We start from the raw sequence: 15,412 nt of genomic DNA, 5'->3' as shown, positions 1-15,412 counted from the left end.
CCCAAGCCCGCACTACCTCCCTCTAGCTCCTCTTTGTTGGCATGTCACCACTTAGAGCTCATACGCCTTTAGTACGTAGCTTATGCTACATAAGCTGATTCCACCTCTCGATACAATCATGCATGAAGAATCCCCACATCACATATGTATATATAATATATTAATAAATAATGCTCCTCATTATTTAGCTCAATTTGTAAGTGATAAAGCATGTGGTGAAGCCTACTTTTTAACAGCAATGTGCTTATCTCTCACAAACATGCATCAAAACTAACCATTAATAATAGTGTTTGCTAGCCCTTCTCCATGCATGCTTATATATATTCTTATGTATATTCCTTTTCACTATTAAAATGCACGACACTCATACCCATGCTTCCCAAGACATGCATGCTGTTACATTTTGTACACACTTACTAGCCTAGGCTGCCTTTACTCAAAGCTCTAAGCTATAACTCCCCAATCATCTCAACTCTTCATCACTATACCAAGCCCCATTATGTGCAACACTCCTTCTAAATTGTGTATACTATACAAAGATTTGAGCACCTTTTTCTCTCTATGTTTCAACCATGTATAATGCAAGCATGCTCATGTTAGTTTGTATATAGTCTGAGCCTGTTATCATCAATAGAGGCTCACCAATGTATTGGCCCTTCTACGTTAGTCTAAATGTGCCTACTATTGCTAGCAGGTTCTTGCCCATGCACTTGGGCTCAATAAGTGCATACCAACTAGCTTTGTATATCATTTTTATTCTTTATATTATACACGCACATCTCTCATTCTCTATGTCTTGTCAACCCCTTTACATTCTCTATGCCTCAAGCACTCCTCATTTGTAAAATAGTCATGTTGCATGCACTCTATGTGCCTATCATACATAATATATTTGATGAACCTCACAAACATTTGCCCATCATTTGATTATCTTGCATGCACAGACACACTTTATTTTTTAATTTTTTTCCGGTCGAAAAAATTTGCTGGAAAATATTTTTGACGGTGTTTTTTTTATAGAAAAATTTTCTGACGAGCCTTTTACTATCGAAAAAATATTCGCCGTAAATCCGCATGAAAATTTTAAATCCGCTGGAAACTCGATAATTTTTCGTCGGAAAATCTTCCAAACCTTGATGATTTTCCTGTAGTGAGAGATCACTTGATTATCCAATTAATGCTTTAAACCTTTCAAATATGTTTCGGCCCCTTGATTTGAACCCATTTTTGGCTCGGATTGGACTGATTTTGGCGTGTGTGGTTCGTCTCATTGAGATGTTCAATTTGACTATAAGTTTACTAAAATTCGAGTTTGAATGACACTGCATTTAATTTTATAGATTTGAAACTTGAATATACCTCGAGATTCTTGTATGATCAAGATGATCTTTGATGACATATCAATTATAATCAATTTTATTCGATAGATAGTTAGGGCCATGAAACCAATAAAAATAGAAAACTAGAAACTAGCTAGAGATAAAGCTTTAAGTAATTTGGTCCATTGATTTAAGTTTATTATAGTAATATTGTGGATGTTATGTCTTATTGATATTCGATAAGTACTACTATAAGAGCAAGTGTAGCTTATACAACAAAGAGTACTATAACATCAAGTATCCAAAAGCTCAGAGTAAGGAATTTATGATCTCCAGGTTTCCAATAGAATATCTTAGTAAGCTTTCAAATGACAAGGAAATCCCAATTTCCAAATATGCCTTTACGAGTTTTTTATTTTATTTTATTTTGGATGATGATGAAATATAGAGAGTTAGGTATTATTGCATGAGTTGTGATTAATGGATTACAATATTTATGTGATAATAAATAGCATGGTTTTAATTTTTTAATATAGTGATAACATTATTGTTAGTAATAAGTTAAAACATAATAAAAAAATATCCTTAATAACGAGGATATATAATGATAATAACAAATATAGATGTCTAATATAAATGTTAGACACATGTCTTAACATTTATAAGTCGGTGAATAATTCTAATTAACTATAATGTCTCACACAAACTCATGATGTTATTGCTAGAATCGTTAAGAACTTGCCTATCAGGAAATGAAAACATGAAACCGACGGGACTTTATAAACCAATTTGTAATATATAGAGAAGAAGAAATAAGCGGTAAGATAAGAGTTCCAAACTAAAGGTGATTATGAGTGAGAAGATAGTCAATCTCAATATGCTTAGTTTGCTCATGAAAAACTAAGTTATGAGCAATCTAAATATATTTTATATTATCATAGTACAGAGATGACAGAGAACAAAATGCATATTTTCTTGTAACCATTGCAATCAAATTATCTCAGTGGCAGTAGCGGCTATAACTTGATAAATCTATGGATGATTGAAGAATATTTAATGCTTTCTAAAGTTATGCGAAAATCTAGGAGGGGGAACATGTAAATGTATAAGGAGGGGAAAATAAATTATGATAATTTGTTTAGCTTAAGAGTGCACTGAGAATGCCAAGGCATATGATCAACAATCTCAAGAGGTATTGGAGTAGTTATAGGAGTGGATGTAATGGCAATATTGTGAAGAATCAAAATATTAGTATTAGAGGGGTGTCAATTTCGGGTCACGGGTCGGGTTCGGGTGGAACCCGAACTGACCCGGGTAGAGAAATGGGTCAAAAATTCGAACCCGGACCCGACCCGGCGGGTTGCTAGGTTGACCCGACCTGGCGGGTTGATGGGTTGACCTGACCAGACACAGAACACGGGGGCGAAGCCGGCGAAGCGGGCGAGCGCGCGGGCGAAGCAGGTGCGTCGGCAGGCGAGCGCGGGTGCTCAGGCGAGCATATGCTCATGTTTTCTTTTAGTAACAAATTTTTTTCTTCAGGAGTCTCTCTATTAAAATTTTGATATATTATACAATAAAAGACAACTAGGTTATAAAATTTATTAGAGGTATTTGACCCCTTAAATTATAACTAAAATATTTTATAAAATTAAAATATTTGATTTTGATGGATGCATGAAATGTGTTATAAATATTGAAAAAATATGAATAATATTCTATAAGATGAACCCAACAATAATGCATTTAGTCATCAATGAAGGAAATATAGTATTAAGTAGGGGCGTCAATATTTGACATGACCCGAAAATTCGACTCAAACTCGACCCAAAAATCTTGAGTTAGGGTCAATCTGTTTCACAAACTGGTCGGGTTCAGGTTCCATGATTCACCTGCTTGAAAAAAGGGACGGTCCAAGTTAACCCGCTAACCACAAATTGACCTGTCCGCCTCAAGTCCGTCGTCTCGCGTCCGCGTGCCCTTAGTCGGAGCTTGTTGTGTCGCATCAACTTTATCGTCCGTTGTCCGTGTCCGTATTTCCTCAGCCGGAGGTTGCAAAGTTGCATCAACTATGTCGTTCGTCGTTCATATGCCATCAGTCGGAGGTTGCCACGTCGAATAAGCTCCATCGTCCGCCATCACAGCCTCTGCCATCTGCAGCCTCCGCCGTCACTGCCGCCTCTGACTCTGTCAGCAGAGGTTGAAGACAAGTCCGAGACCCGAGTTGACTGGTCGTGTCGGGTTGACCTGGGTCCGATGCGGGTCAGGTTTGCGTCCAAAAAAGTGACCCATTTGCAAAAATGTATCGGGTTCAGGTCAGGTCAATTTGTGTCAGATTAGTTCTAGATTCGACCCAAACCTAACCAGTGACGGGATTTTGACAGCCCTCGTATTAAGAGCCTTGTTTTGTGGCAATTGGGAAAGACTCCATACATCAAAAAGAAGTAAATCAAATGGTGTAGTAGAGGTGAAAATATTTTTTTTAAAGATAACGCTTACAACTTTCCTACCTTATAACCACTACAGTCATAAATATTATTAGTTTGTAAATTTCTTAATGCTTATGTAAAAGCTAAATATCTCAAACAAAAAGGTGACACATGATCCAAACGAGAATACCAAGAATATAAACTAGATTAGAAAGGGTCTTAAGAAAAAAAAAAAAAACTTTGAACGCTGTAATATCTTATAATTTCAGTTCATATAATACATATTAACCCTCCATGCCTATGACTTATCCTAATCAATCTTTAAGGGCACAAATCCTACACATTATAAGAAGGAAAAAAAAAAAAAAGATTGAATAACTAAAATCACAAATATGAGCAATATTAGGAGTAAATGCTTGAAGCTCTGCTGGTTTTGTAAGAGTCAACTAATTTTAAAAATTGATCATGGCAAAATAAAACTCTTGAATACTCCTAATCTCTAGTGGTTATTATTTTATGAAATTAGAATATATATATATATATATATATGGATCTTCAAAGTATTTAATTTTCCTATAGAAATTCGTATAATTTTAGTTCATTGGTTTACAATGAATTCTCAAAATATAAATCCATACCTTTTTCCCTTCCAAAAAAATTTCATCTCAAAACTCCAATTTCAATAATTTTTCCATCCAATTTCACATTGAGAGATTACGGTTTCGTTTGGGACTGCTTTTTTATTGCTTCTTAAAACAGCTTTTTATTTTTAAAATTAAAAATTTTATACTAAAAATCTGCTCTAAGAAGCAATGAGAAAATCGTCCCAAATGAATCCAACAATGAAACAACTCTATCATAAATTATGATGAACAAAATAATATTATAATGAGTTGGAAAGGAAAACAATGAATTGAAATCAAATTAAGAAGGAAAAATGCACACATTATAATTCCTTTCAAGTAATGAATCAAATAGTACTCATACAAAATAGTGAGTAGATTAGTGAGTCATGGATATCTCATAAAACAATGAGCATGATCTATGGCTGAGGATGAAAGCAGGTTATTAGCAAATTCATGAAATATGCATAACAAAAATCAAGGGACGAATGCGATCCAAAGGAATCGAATGAAGATGATTCAGAGGAAATAGAGTGATAAAGACGATCCAGATCTGCACAACAAGATGGATCCATGAAATTTGTGTAAGATGTTGAAATTTCTCTAACCTAAGCTCTGATATGCTATTAGAAAATGTAAAAGGCTATATTTTATTGATAACATAAAAAATACAGAAAAATAGAACAAAAAAACTAAAACATTCCAAACCTAACAACACGACAATAACAAAGAAGGTAGACTGCTAACAATTACAATAGAACTTCTATAAAAATAAAGACTGCTACAACTGTCACAACTAAACATTGAATCGTAGACAGAGGAATAGATCAGACAGAAAAACTGTCTGGCTGGGACTCAGAAATACACTGGCTTCATAAATCGGATATTTCTTTCTTCTTTGGTTGCCTGTAGACCGTCCAGAAAGAAGATAGCAGGTTGTCACCATTGTCCACAAACAACAACAACAACAACAACATCAAGCCTTTATCCCACTACGTGGGGTCGGCTACATGAATCCTTTTTCTCCATTGTGTCCTATTAAAAGCCAAATTCTCGTTTAAATCTAATAAAGAAAGGTCATTCCTAATATTTTCTAACCAAGTCTTTTTAGGTCTACCCCTACCTTTCTTAACACAAGTCAAATCTAATACCTCTACTCTCCTAACTGGGTCGTCGGAAGGCCGCCTTTTTATGTGACCAAACCATCTAAGGCGACTCTCTCTAATCTTATCTTCTACTGGAGCTACTCCAACCTTTTCACGTATATGCTCATTTCGTATCCTTTCTCTAAGGGTAAAGCCACTCATCCATCTAAGCATCCTCATCTCTGCCACACTTAACTTAGTATTATGCTTCTCTTTTAATGGCCAACATTCGGCACCATAAAGCATTGCAGGCCTCACTACCATCTTATAAAATTTTCCCTTAAGTTTGAGGGGTACATTTCTATCACATAACAAGCCCGATGCATTCCGCCACTTCAACCATCCAACTTGAATTCTACTGATAATATCCCCATCTATTTCACCATCACTCTGAACAATAGATCCAAGATACCTAAAACGTGTACTCTTATTAATGACTTGATCGCCCAAAGTCACAATCCCCTCACTAGGACTATTACTGCTAAAATTACACTCCATATATTCCGTTTTAGATCTACTCAAGCGAAAACCTTTAGACTCTAAGGTTGACCTCCGTCAATATTTGACATGACCCGAAAATTCGACTCAAACTCAACCCAAAAATCTTGAGTTAGGGTCAATCTGTTTCACAAACTGGTCGGGTTCAGATTCCAGGATTCACCCGCTTGAAAAAAGGGACGGTCCAAGTTAACCCGCTAACCACAAATTGACCTGTCCGCCTCAAGTCCGTCGTCTCGCGTCCGCGTGCCCTTAGTCGGAGCTTGTTGTGTCGCATCAACTTTATCGTCCGTTGTCCGTGTCCATATTTCCTCAGCCGGAGGTTGCAAAGTTGCATCAGCTATGTCGTTCGTCGTTCATATGTCATCAGTCGGAGGTTGCCACGTCGAATAAGCTCCATCGTCCGCCATCACAGCCTCCTCCATCTGCAGCCTCCGCCGTCACTGCCGCCTCTGCCTCCGTCAGAAGAGGTTGAAGACAAGTCCAAGACCCGAGTTGGCTGGTCGTGTCGGGCTGACCTGGGTCCGATGCGTGTCAGGTTTGCGTCCAAAAAAGTGACCCGTTTGCAAAAATGGATCGGGTTCATGAGGTCAGGTCAATTTGTGTCTAGTCAGTTTTAGGTTCGACCCGAACCCAACCTATGTGGCTATTGGGAAAGACCCCATACAACAAAAAGAAGTAAATCAAATGGTGTAGTAGAGGTGAAAATATTTTTTTAATAGATAACGCTTAAAACTTTCCTAACTTGTAACCACTACAGTCATAAATATTATTAGTTTGTAAATTTCTTAATGCTTATGTAAAAGCTAAATATCTCAAACAAAAAGGTGACACATGATCCAAACGAGAATACCAAGAATATAAACTAGATGATAACGGGTCTTATGAAAAAAAAAAAAAGAAATTAACTTTGAACGCTGAAATATCTTATATATATATATGCATGTAAATGACCCCAATCATCTTTGGTCATTTTGTATTTTGTCAATTATATGCCTATTGATGTCTCAATAGAATTTTCGATCACTATGATCTTGAGTTATGTATGGATCTTCAAAATATTGAATTTTCCTTCAAAACTTCGTATCATTTTAGTTCATTCGAAATCCATACCTTTCCCTTCCAAAAAAATTTTCATCGCAAAACTCCAATTTCAATAATTTTTCCATCCAATTTCACATTGAGAGATTACGGTTTCGTTTGGGACGGCTTTTTTATTGCTTCTTAAAGCAGCTTTTTATTTTATAAATTAAATAATTTTATACTAAAAATTTTCTCTAAGAAGCTATGAGAAAATCGTCCCAAATGAATCCAACAATGAAACAAATATATCATAAATTATGATGAACAAAATAATATTATAATGAGTTGAAAAGAAAAACGATGAATAGAAATCAAATTAAGAAGGAAAAATGCACTCATTATAATTCCTTTCAAGTAATGAATCAAATAGTACTAGTACAAAATAGTGAGTGGATCAGTGAATCATGGATATCTCATAAAACAATGAGCATGATCTATGCCTGGGGAAGAAAGCAGGTTATTAGCAAATTCATGAAATATGCATAACAAAAAATTAAGGGACGAATGCGATCCAAAGGAATCGAATGAAGATGATTCAGAGGAAATAGAGTGATAAAGACGATCCAGATCTGCACAACAAGATGGATCCACGAATCGTAGAAAGAGGAATAGATCAGACAGAAAAACTGTATGACTGGGACTCAGAAATACACTGGCTTCATAAATCGGATATTCATTTCTTCTTTGGTTGCCCGTAGACCGTCCAGAAAGAAGATAGCAAGTTGTCACTATCGTCCACAGCCCAAAAAAACCTGCTTATCAAGCTTTAGATAGCCACTGAGATAGCCGAGCATCTCAATCTTTAGATTGTCATAATGCTAATACAAATATGCTTTTATAAAGGCAAGAAAAGAGTATAACATGATAAATACAATATAAGAGAATATGTACTTAATAATAATGATTGTAGATTTTACTATAATAAACATATGCTCTAATATTTAAATGATAGTGAATAACTTCATTAATTTTAACTATGTTTATAAAGGAGAGGAACTCAACAATTGTTTCTCAATATTTAATAATTAAAAAAATGATGATAGAGCAACTAAGGTTACCATTTTGATACCTAATTAATGATATGACAATCTTAGATGTTTCCTTTTAAGAGGCGGCTATAACTAATTGTTTTTAATGAAATTTACTTTAATCATTTTAAAAATTTTCCCTTTGAATCAACAATCATTAAAGATGTTTAAGAGAAACCTAATTTCCTGCCATGATATTTTGAATATTTTTTGTTAATTTGGATATTAAGTTTATTTTTTAGGCAACTTTCTTACTATTTTATTTTTCAAATTGCTATCACACTTCTCTTTGACTATTAATTTATTGTTGCTTTTTAGAAGGGGCGTTAATTTGAGTTAACGGTTAGGTTTGGATCTAATTTAAAATTGGCATGCCTTGAATATGTTTGACCTAGAGTTGATTTATCTATTACTGTTGTGTGCCAAAACATTCGCGGTGGTAGAGAGATATAGGATTTAGCGTCCTAATTTTGTATGAAGATCCATCACACACACTGATAAGAGAGAGAGAGGTACAAGAGTCGTAAGATATAACAAAAATTTTAACATTGAAACCACTAAGAAGAGGAAAAATCATGGGGTCTGACTCAGTTAAAATAGTTTTAGTAGTGCTTGTTGTCGATTACAATTGATGTCCTTCCTTGGGAGAAGGCATTCGCTCAATATAGCAAATATAAATCATATAAAACACATAACAGGCGGGAGTTGAAAGAATCTAGTGATATAAGAGTTATTCTCAAGAGGACATTGGCATATTCATTTAGTTTGTAGGACTATAGTTAGGCGACAACGGTCAAAGGGACAATAGTCAACGGGTGACTATGATTGAAGGGATTGTAGTCAGGCGACGAAGGTTAGAGAGACTGTAGTCGGGTGACGACGATGGTCGTAGGGACCGTAGTCGAGCAATGATGGTCGGAGGGACCGTAGTCAGCATCTCGTTGAGTATGGAGTGTTTATTCAATATTTAAGTGTCTTAATGATGTCAGAATAACGAGATCTTAGCCTCATTGGATTTATCTCGTTGAGTTGCTTGATTCTATTATAAGCATGTCATATTTGGATATTATTTGGTCATCCAATTAATACTTTGAAGTTTCCAAATATGTTATTAGCCCTCGATTTGAGCTCATTTGGGCTCAAATGTAACCGATTTTGATGTGTTGGATTTTTCTCTTTGAGAGGTTCAGTTTTCTAAAATTGGAGTTCATGCAGTCTTGTATTAAATATTAAAAATTTTCAATTCAAATACGGCTCAAGATACGTGCCCGATCAAGACAATTTTTGGCGTTGTACCAATTATGTGGGTCAAAAGATTTAATTAGAACCCAACTAGATCAAAAATCTAACCCGAACTTCTTCCACTTAACCTATTAATTATGGAGGTATTTGGTTTACTAAAAACTAAATGCCAAGTAAAAGTAATGTGGTGTAAAAAGAATGTTGAGTATTTGAAAGGTTTAAAATTGTTTGTATATTAGTGTAAATGAAAGGATGAATTTTTTTATTTGGTTTAAAGTAAAATGAATGCAACTTAAAATTTATAATGATAGTGGACAGTGAAGAGGGCCGGAAGGGAGGTAGTGGTCGACGATGACAGTGGTGGGCAGCGATAACAGCCAGTGGCGCGGAGGTGTTTAGTTGTTGGCTTGTTGCGACGCTGTCAGGCAGCCGGTTAGCAGTGGCGACGGAGATGGTGGCAAGATAGCTTAGTTACGGTGAATATAATTTTCACAAAAAACTAGGCAAGTTATTTTACCTTAAAAATGAACTAACATTTATACTTTACATTACATTTATTTTTCATCCAATTAAACACCGATATTTTCAAAACCCTTTTAAAATGAATGCTTTGCACCCACTTCACTTTCAATCAAACAATCCTATATAATATATGCAATTTTTTTTTAACCAAACATGACCCAATTAATACAAACATGACCCATTAACTCTAAGCCTTTCCATTTAATTCGAGCTCTTGAAGTAATCGGGTCAATTTCAAATAATTTTGGATTTTCGTGTCAACCCAAATCCTCCTCGAAACTAGTTATTTATTAACATTTCATCTTTTTTAGAAATTTTGATAGTGATAACATATTTTTATAAAAATATTAATGTGCAACTTTTAAAAAGAAAAAATATTTATGATACTCATAATTATTTTCTTAAAAAAATAATTTTCTCATAATAATTTTAGAACCACTTTCATAAAAAAAATACACTACCCAATTGGATACTAAATAAGTAAATATTAAAATATAGTAAACATTTAATATTATTTATTGATTAATTTTATTCATATATAACTCTTGCATTGAAGGAGGTATGTGGCTAGTTTAAAATTGTTAAAGCCAACAATAAATACCTGCAGACAGGACTCTCATTAAGGCCTCCCCCACCATTAATTAGAAGGGCCTTTATAAAGCATTAACTGCCCTCTAATTAATTACTTACTTAATCCACATGATCTTGCATTCTTCCCTCACCTCAGTATTAACGTATACTATTAATCACAAACCAATCAGTCTTCGGACAATTAATGAAGAATAATGAACTACCTTTAATCATGCTAATTAATTAATTCCTCCTTTACAAATATCTCATTAATTACATAATTAATTAATCATTTATTAGCCAGGTATAAATTAACTTGTTCTTTTCACCATTTATCAGCCTTGTTTCCTCTGCCTCTCGTCGGCCTTACAGACCGTGGAGCTATTAGAAACCCTAACCCTAGCGGCATCGGAAGGCGGGGGATGGCTGCCGAGGTGAGCTCGATGGTACGAGGGGTCAGCGGGTACAAGGAGGAAGGGGATGGAAAGAGGGATCTTGTCACTATTGACCTACTCGGCGGCGGGAAGGGGCTCGCCGGAAGCGGCGAGCTTGGGGTGGAGCTCGAGGTTGCTGTTGGCTGGGATCGGCGCCTTGATCAAGTGGTAGATTCTTCTTCGCTGAACTTTTCTCTAATCCGAGTAATTGAACTGGAAATCCGTGCTTCTCTTGAAATCAGACGACGAAATTTTCTGCAGATTGTTTGTTCTTCAGTGCTTCCGTTCCTTCTATTTTACTCTTGTTTTCTTTTGATTTTGTTTATTTCATTACTCGAGTTTTTCTAATGAGACCCTGATTGTTCTTACTTGAAGGAGTTATGTTTCATTTCAGTTTTGATATTTTCTTTTGAATCTGAGTAATTATAGTGGAAATCCGTGTTGTTTTCGAATCAGCTGATGAAATTTTATTCTGATCTTCCTTGCGTGCTTGCTCGTTTTCTTGCGATTAGGGTCTATTTTTCAATTGTTTTGTTTATTGCTTTTTTCTAATTTTTCTGCCAAGATTCTGATTATTCTTCCATGAAAGAATCCCTGTGTATTTTTTCTTGTATACTAGCTCCTAAATTCTTTACCTCGAGATCTACATTTGCCATTCCTTCATGAATATTTTATCGATTCTCTCGTTGTACTCTTCTTTTGGGAAAATTTCTCGTTGTACTCTGTTTGCCCCTATAATTAAATAAGTTGATTTTTCCCCCAATTTCGTAATATTTGTATGGTTCCTGTTCCAGAAGACCGGCCCAGATCCGGTGCTTCGCGAGCTGCATGACCTTAACTTACCGCCACCCCCTTCCGGCACCGGCGTCGTCCCGGAGAAATCATCTTCCCTCGACCTCAGCCTCTCGGCGATCTCAGCCACTCGCTGTGCCGCGCCAGCTTCCGCCTATCGCAGCGTGTGCACGCTTGAGAAGGTGAAGTCGGCGTTGGAGAGAGCCGAGCGAGAATCGAGATGGGGTTACCGACGGCGATCGGACTGCGGCAGCTCCGCATCGCCATCGTCTTCGACGACCTCTTCTTCCTTGAAGCGTCGGGCCACGGAAGACACGGATTTGTCTGAAGTCCAGGATTCGCCGCCACCTCCTCCGTCCCCGGCTCCGACTACCGGAGGAATGGTTGCGGCTGGGTGTCCTGCTTGCCTGCTATACGTTCTGATCTCCACCGCGGATCCCCGGTGCCCTAGGTGCGACTCTTACGTGCCGATTCCGGCGTTGAAGAAGAAGCCTCGGATAGATCTAAACTGCTCTTCTTTACAGTTTTACTGATCATTAGTTTGATAAAAACTTCTGGGATCTGAAAAAGAATCGAATTTTCATGTGAAGATGGAACAGAGGTGGGCTGATTATCAGCTCTCCCTTTTCTGAGGTCGAGAACCAAAATGGGGTAGACGTTGTCCTGTTTCACTTGTTGTTGTAGATAAAGATAAGCTTTTTGTATTTTCAAAATTTTGCATTTAGAATATGAATCTTTGTGAGATTTCGGATGCATGAATTGGAATCTGATGGTTGAAGATGACTTTTTTTTTTTATATTCAATTTGAAGTATATTTAACTATTTAAGGGTTTGGAGATTAATCTTAGGCTTTATTTAGGACGATTTTTTACTACTTAAAGAGGTTTTTTAGTACAAGAATTTTAATTTTTGTACTAAAAATTTGTTTTAAGAAATAATAACTTATTTGGAACGGTTTTCTTCGTGCGTCTTAAAACAACTTTTTAATAAAAAATTTAAAAATTTTTGTACTAAAAAATTATTTTAAAAAATATTAAAAAAATCATCCCAAACAAAATCTTAATCATCCAATTTTTCTATTTTTTTAAAGTATTATACAAGAATAGTTTTAAGAGCTATGATACTATAGTAAATTTTGCAGTCTCATAACAAAGCTTTTCCAAAAACAATTTTAAAATTACAATCAAATAGATGTGAACATAAATTCAAATAAATGAAAAAGCTACCCCAACAGGCACATGAGCGCAACATCGTTTTTTTATTGGCCTTTCACGTACATCGATCTCTCTTACTGTACTGTTAGTATAATAATGGCAAATATGTCGGCTTTGCCTGCATATTTATATTTAGAAAAATGGTCTTTTAATTAAAAAAAATTATGGTTTAATCTAGCAAGTAAATTTACGCAAATTTAATTTTTTACATATTAAAATATGAAAGGCTAAAAAAAATGTTTTTTTTGTTCTTTAAAATAATAGTACTGGCTCAGGGTTTTTAATGCAATATCTGAATTATTTTTTTTTTAGGAATTATCTGAAGTAAATTAAAAAATTAACTTTAAAGGCACATAATTTATCAATTATATGATGACAGGTCAAAGATATAAATTATAAATGCAACATTTCAACATAATAATAATAATAAAACGAAGGAAATTAGACTAAGAAAAGTTTATCTCTCATATGTTTGATTGATCATAAGATATTTGATGTAAAGTTAATGGTGTCCCAAATATAAGAAATTATTCTATGTGAATTTTAAACTTATCTTGTGTTTGGACTCTAATCAAAATAGGTCATGCCGTCTACATACAACTTATGTACAAATTTGTATACATGATGTGTATAATATACATCTTGTGTACCGACTAAGTGGTCAATTTTGATTGGAATCCGGACACATTTGGACTCCCTGCACATAATAATTTCTTCACGAATGGTGTAAATTTACAAGAAAATGACATTTTTTTTTATGAAATAGATCACCAAATGACTTAATAATTTAAATGCAACAGTTTTCTTCTCTTTGTTATTTATGACTTTCTATATTTTTGTTTGTCAAATTATTTTTTGTTCAAGTAATAGTCAGTTTTTTTTACATGTTTTTATTTTTTATTTTTTTGCATTTTCCATGTTCTTTTGCATAGATATTGTTGCGTCCAAGAACATTCATGACGGCATAGAGATCTTTGTAAGAAAATCCAACACATAGAAAGATAAAAAGAGTAGGATGTAGTTTTCATACGAGACACAAAAATTTTTACGTGAAAAATCTTAAAAAGGGAAAAAATCATAGGGTTTGACCCAATTTGAATGAATCTACTAGTATTAATGGTTGATTACAAATGATGCTCTTCCTTAGGGGAAGATGTTGGTTCAATGTAGCTAATACACATAATTATATATCACATTACATAGTTGGAGAATGACATGATGATTGTTCTCAAGAGAGTGTTGACATGTCTGTTTGGTCAGCAGGTATGTAGTCAGTAGGCGACGGTGGTCAGAGGGACTGTAGTTGGTGGGCGATGATGGTCAGAGGGATCGTAGTTGACGGGCAATGATGATTGGAGGGATTGTAGTTTAGTGACCGTGGTAGTAGGCACCGTAGTCAGCGGGAGATGGTGGTCAGAGGGATTTTCAACGGAGATGGTTGTCGAAGGGATTGTAGTCGATGGGCGATGATGGTCGAAGGGATCATAGTTGGATGACGGTGGTTAGACGGACCATAGACAGTGGGTAACAGTGGTCGAAGGGACTATAGTCGATGGGTGACGATGGTCAAAGGGACCATAATCGATAGACGACAGTGGTCAAAGGGGTCATAGCCAGACGACGTCAACTCATCCCTTAACTCAAGCTTAGGGAGAAAAAAATATACTAAAGAGATTTTCAAATTTCAAGAGATTGCCCCCCTTGATGTAAATTAAATAATAGAAAATGTTCCATTAATGTCTGGCGATAACTTGAGATTTAGTATTAATCAACAGTTGGGTTGATGTCTAGAAATGTTTGGTTGTTGGGAAAAAAATCCAACAACAACCAATAAATAGTCGGAAGTTTGATGATAGTCGGTTGTCGTAAAGAGATCTGAATTTTGGTGGAAGCTTGAGAATGCAAGGAAGATCCTTAGTTTTTCAAACTTCAGAAGTTAGGTCCCCTTAATGTAGATTGATTAATAAAGAATGTTCCATCAATGTTTGATGATAGTTAGAGATTCAGTATTAATCAACCATTAGGCGGTTGTCTAGAAATGTTTGGTTGTTAGGAAAAAAATCCAACAAAAACTAATGAATAATCAAAAATTTGATGACGGTTGGTGGTCTGGAAGAAATCTAGCTTGTGGTGCAAGCTTGAGAAAGCAAGAGAGATCGTCTCTCTCTCTCTCTCTCTCTCTCTCTCTCTCTCTCTCTCTCTCTCTCTCGCCCCGCCCGATGCCCATGTGAAGAATGAGAGATCTATTTATAATTTTCTCAGATTGACATACCCCGTAAATAAGAAAAAAATCAAGGGGATGTTGGGAGTAATCCAACGACCAGCTCATCATGTTGATCCCCCTGATCATAATGAGCCTGTTGGATTCGTCTTATCAAGCCACCCGATTCAAATGCAAGAATGCTATATTTGGATATCATTTGGTAATCCAATTTATGCTATGAAACTTTCAAATGTACATCGGCCCCCGATTTTGATCGACTAGGGCTTGAATTGGATCGATTTTAGTGTCATTG

At 35.6% G+C, this 15,412-nt stretch overlaps 1 protein-coding gene across 1 annotated transcript; it reads left to right on the top strand.

Moving 5' to 3' along the window:
* The first annotated feature begins 10,789 nt into the window (after nucleotides 1-10,789).
* LOC110102879 lies at nucleotides 10,790-12,465 on the top strand. Its single transcript, XM_020831369.2, has 2 exons — nucleotides 10,790-11,058; nucleotides 11,685-12,465. Exons 1-2 carry the CDS (start codon nucleotides 10,879-10,881, stop codon nucleotides 12,213-12,215), a joined length of 711 nt encoding a protein of 236 aa, XP_020687028.1. The 5' UTR covers nucleotides 10,790-10,878; the 3' UTR covers nucleotides 12,216-12,465.
* The last annotated feature ends 2,947 nt before the right edge of the window (nucleotides 12,466-15,412 follow it).

The sequence above is a fragment of the Dendrobium catenatum genome, unplaced genomic scaffold (assembly GCF_001605985.2).
Source record: "Dendrobium catenatum unplaced genomic scaffold, ASM160598v2 fragScaff_scaffold_1200, whole genome shotgun sequence".
Lineage (NCBI taxonomy): Eukaryota > Viridiplantae > Streptophyta > Magnoliopsida > Asparagales > Orchidaceae > Dendrobium > Dendrobium catenatum.
This window is presented reverse-complemented; position numbering and strand designations above follow the sequence as displayed.

Excerpts from the sequence above, each read along its gene's own strand:
- LOC110102879 (XM_020831369.2), top strand. The coding sequence starts at position 10,879 with ATGGCTGCCGAGGTGAGCTCGATGGTACGAGGGGTCAGCGGGTACAAG. Across the intron at positions 11,059-11,684 it reads ATCGGCGCCTTGATCAAGTG|AAGACCGGCCCAGATCCGGT; the intron begins GTAGATTCTTCT and ends TTCCTGTTCCAG.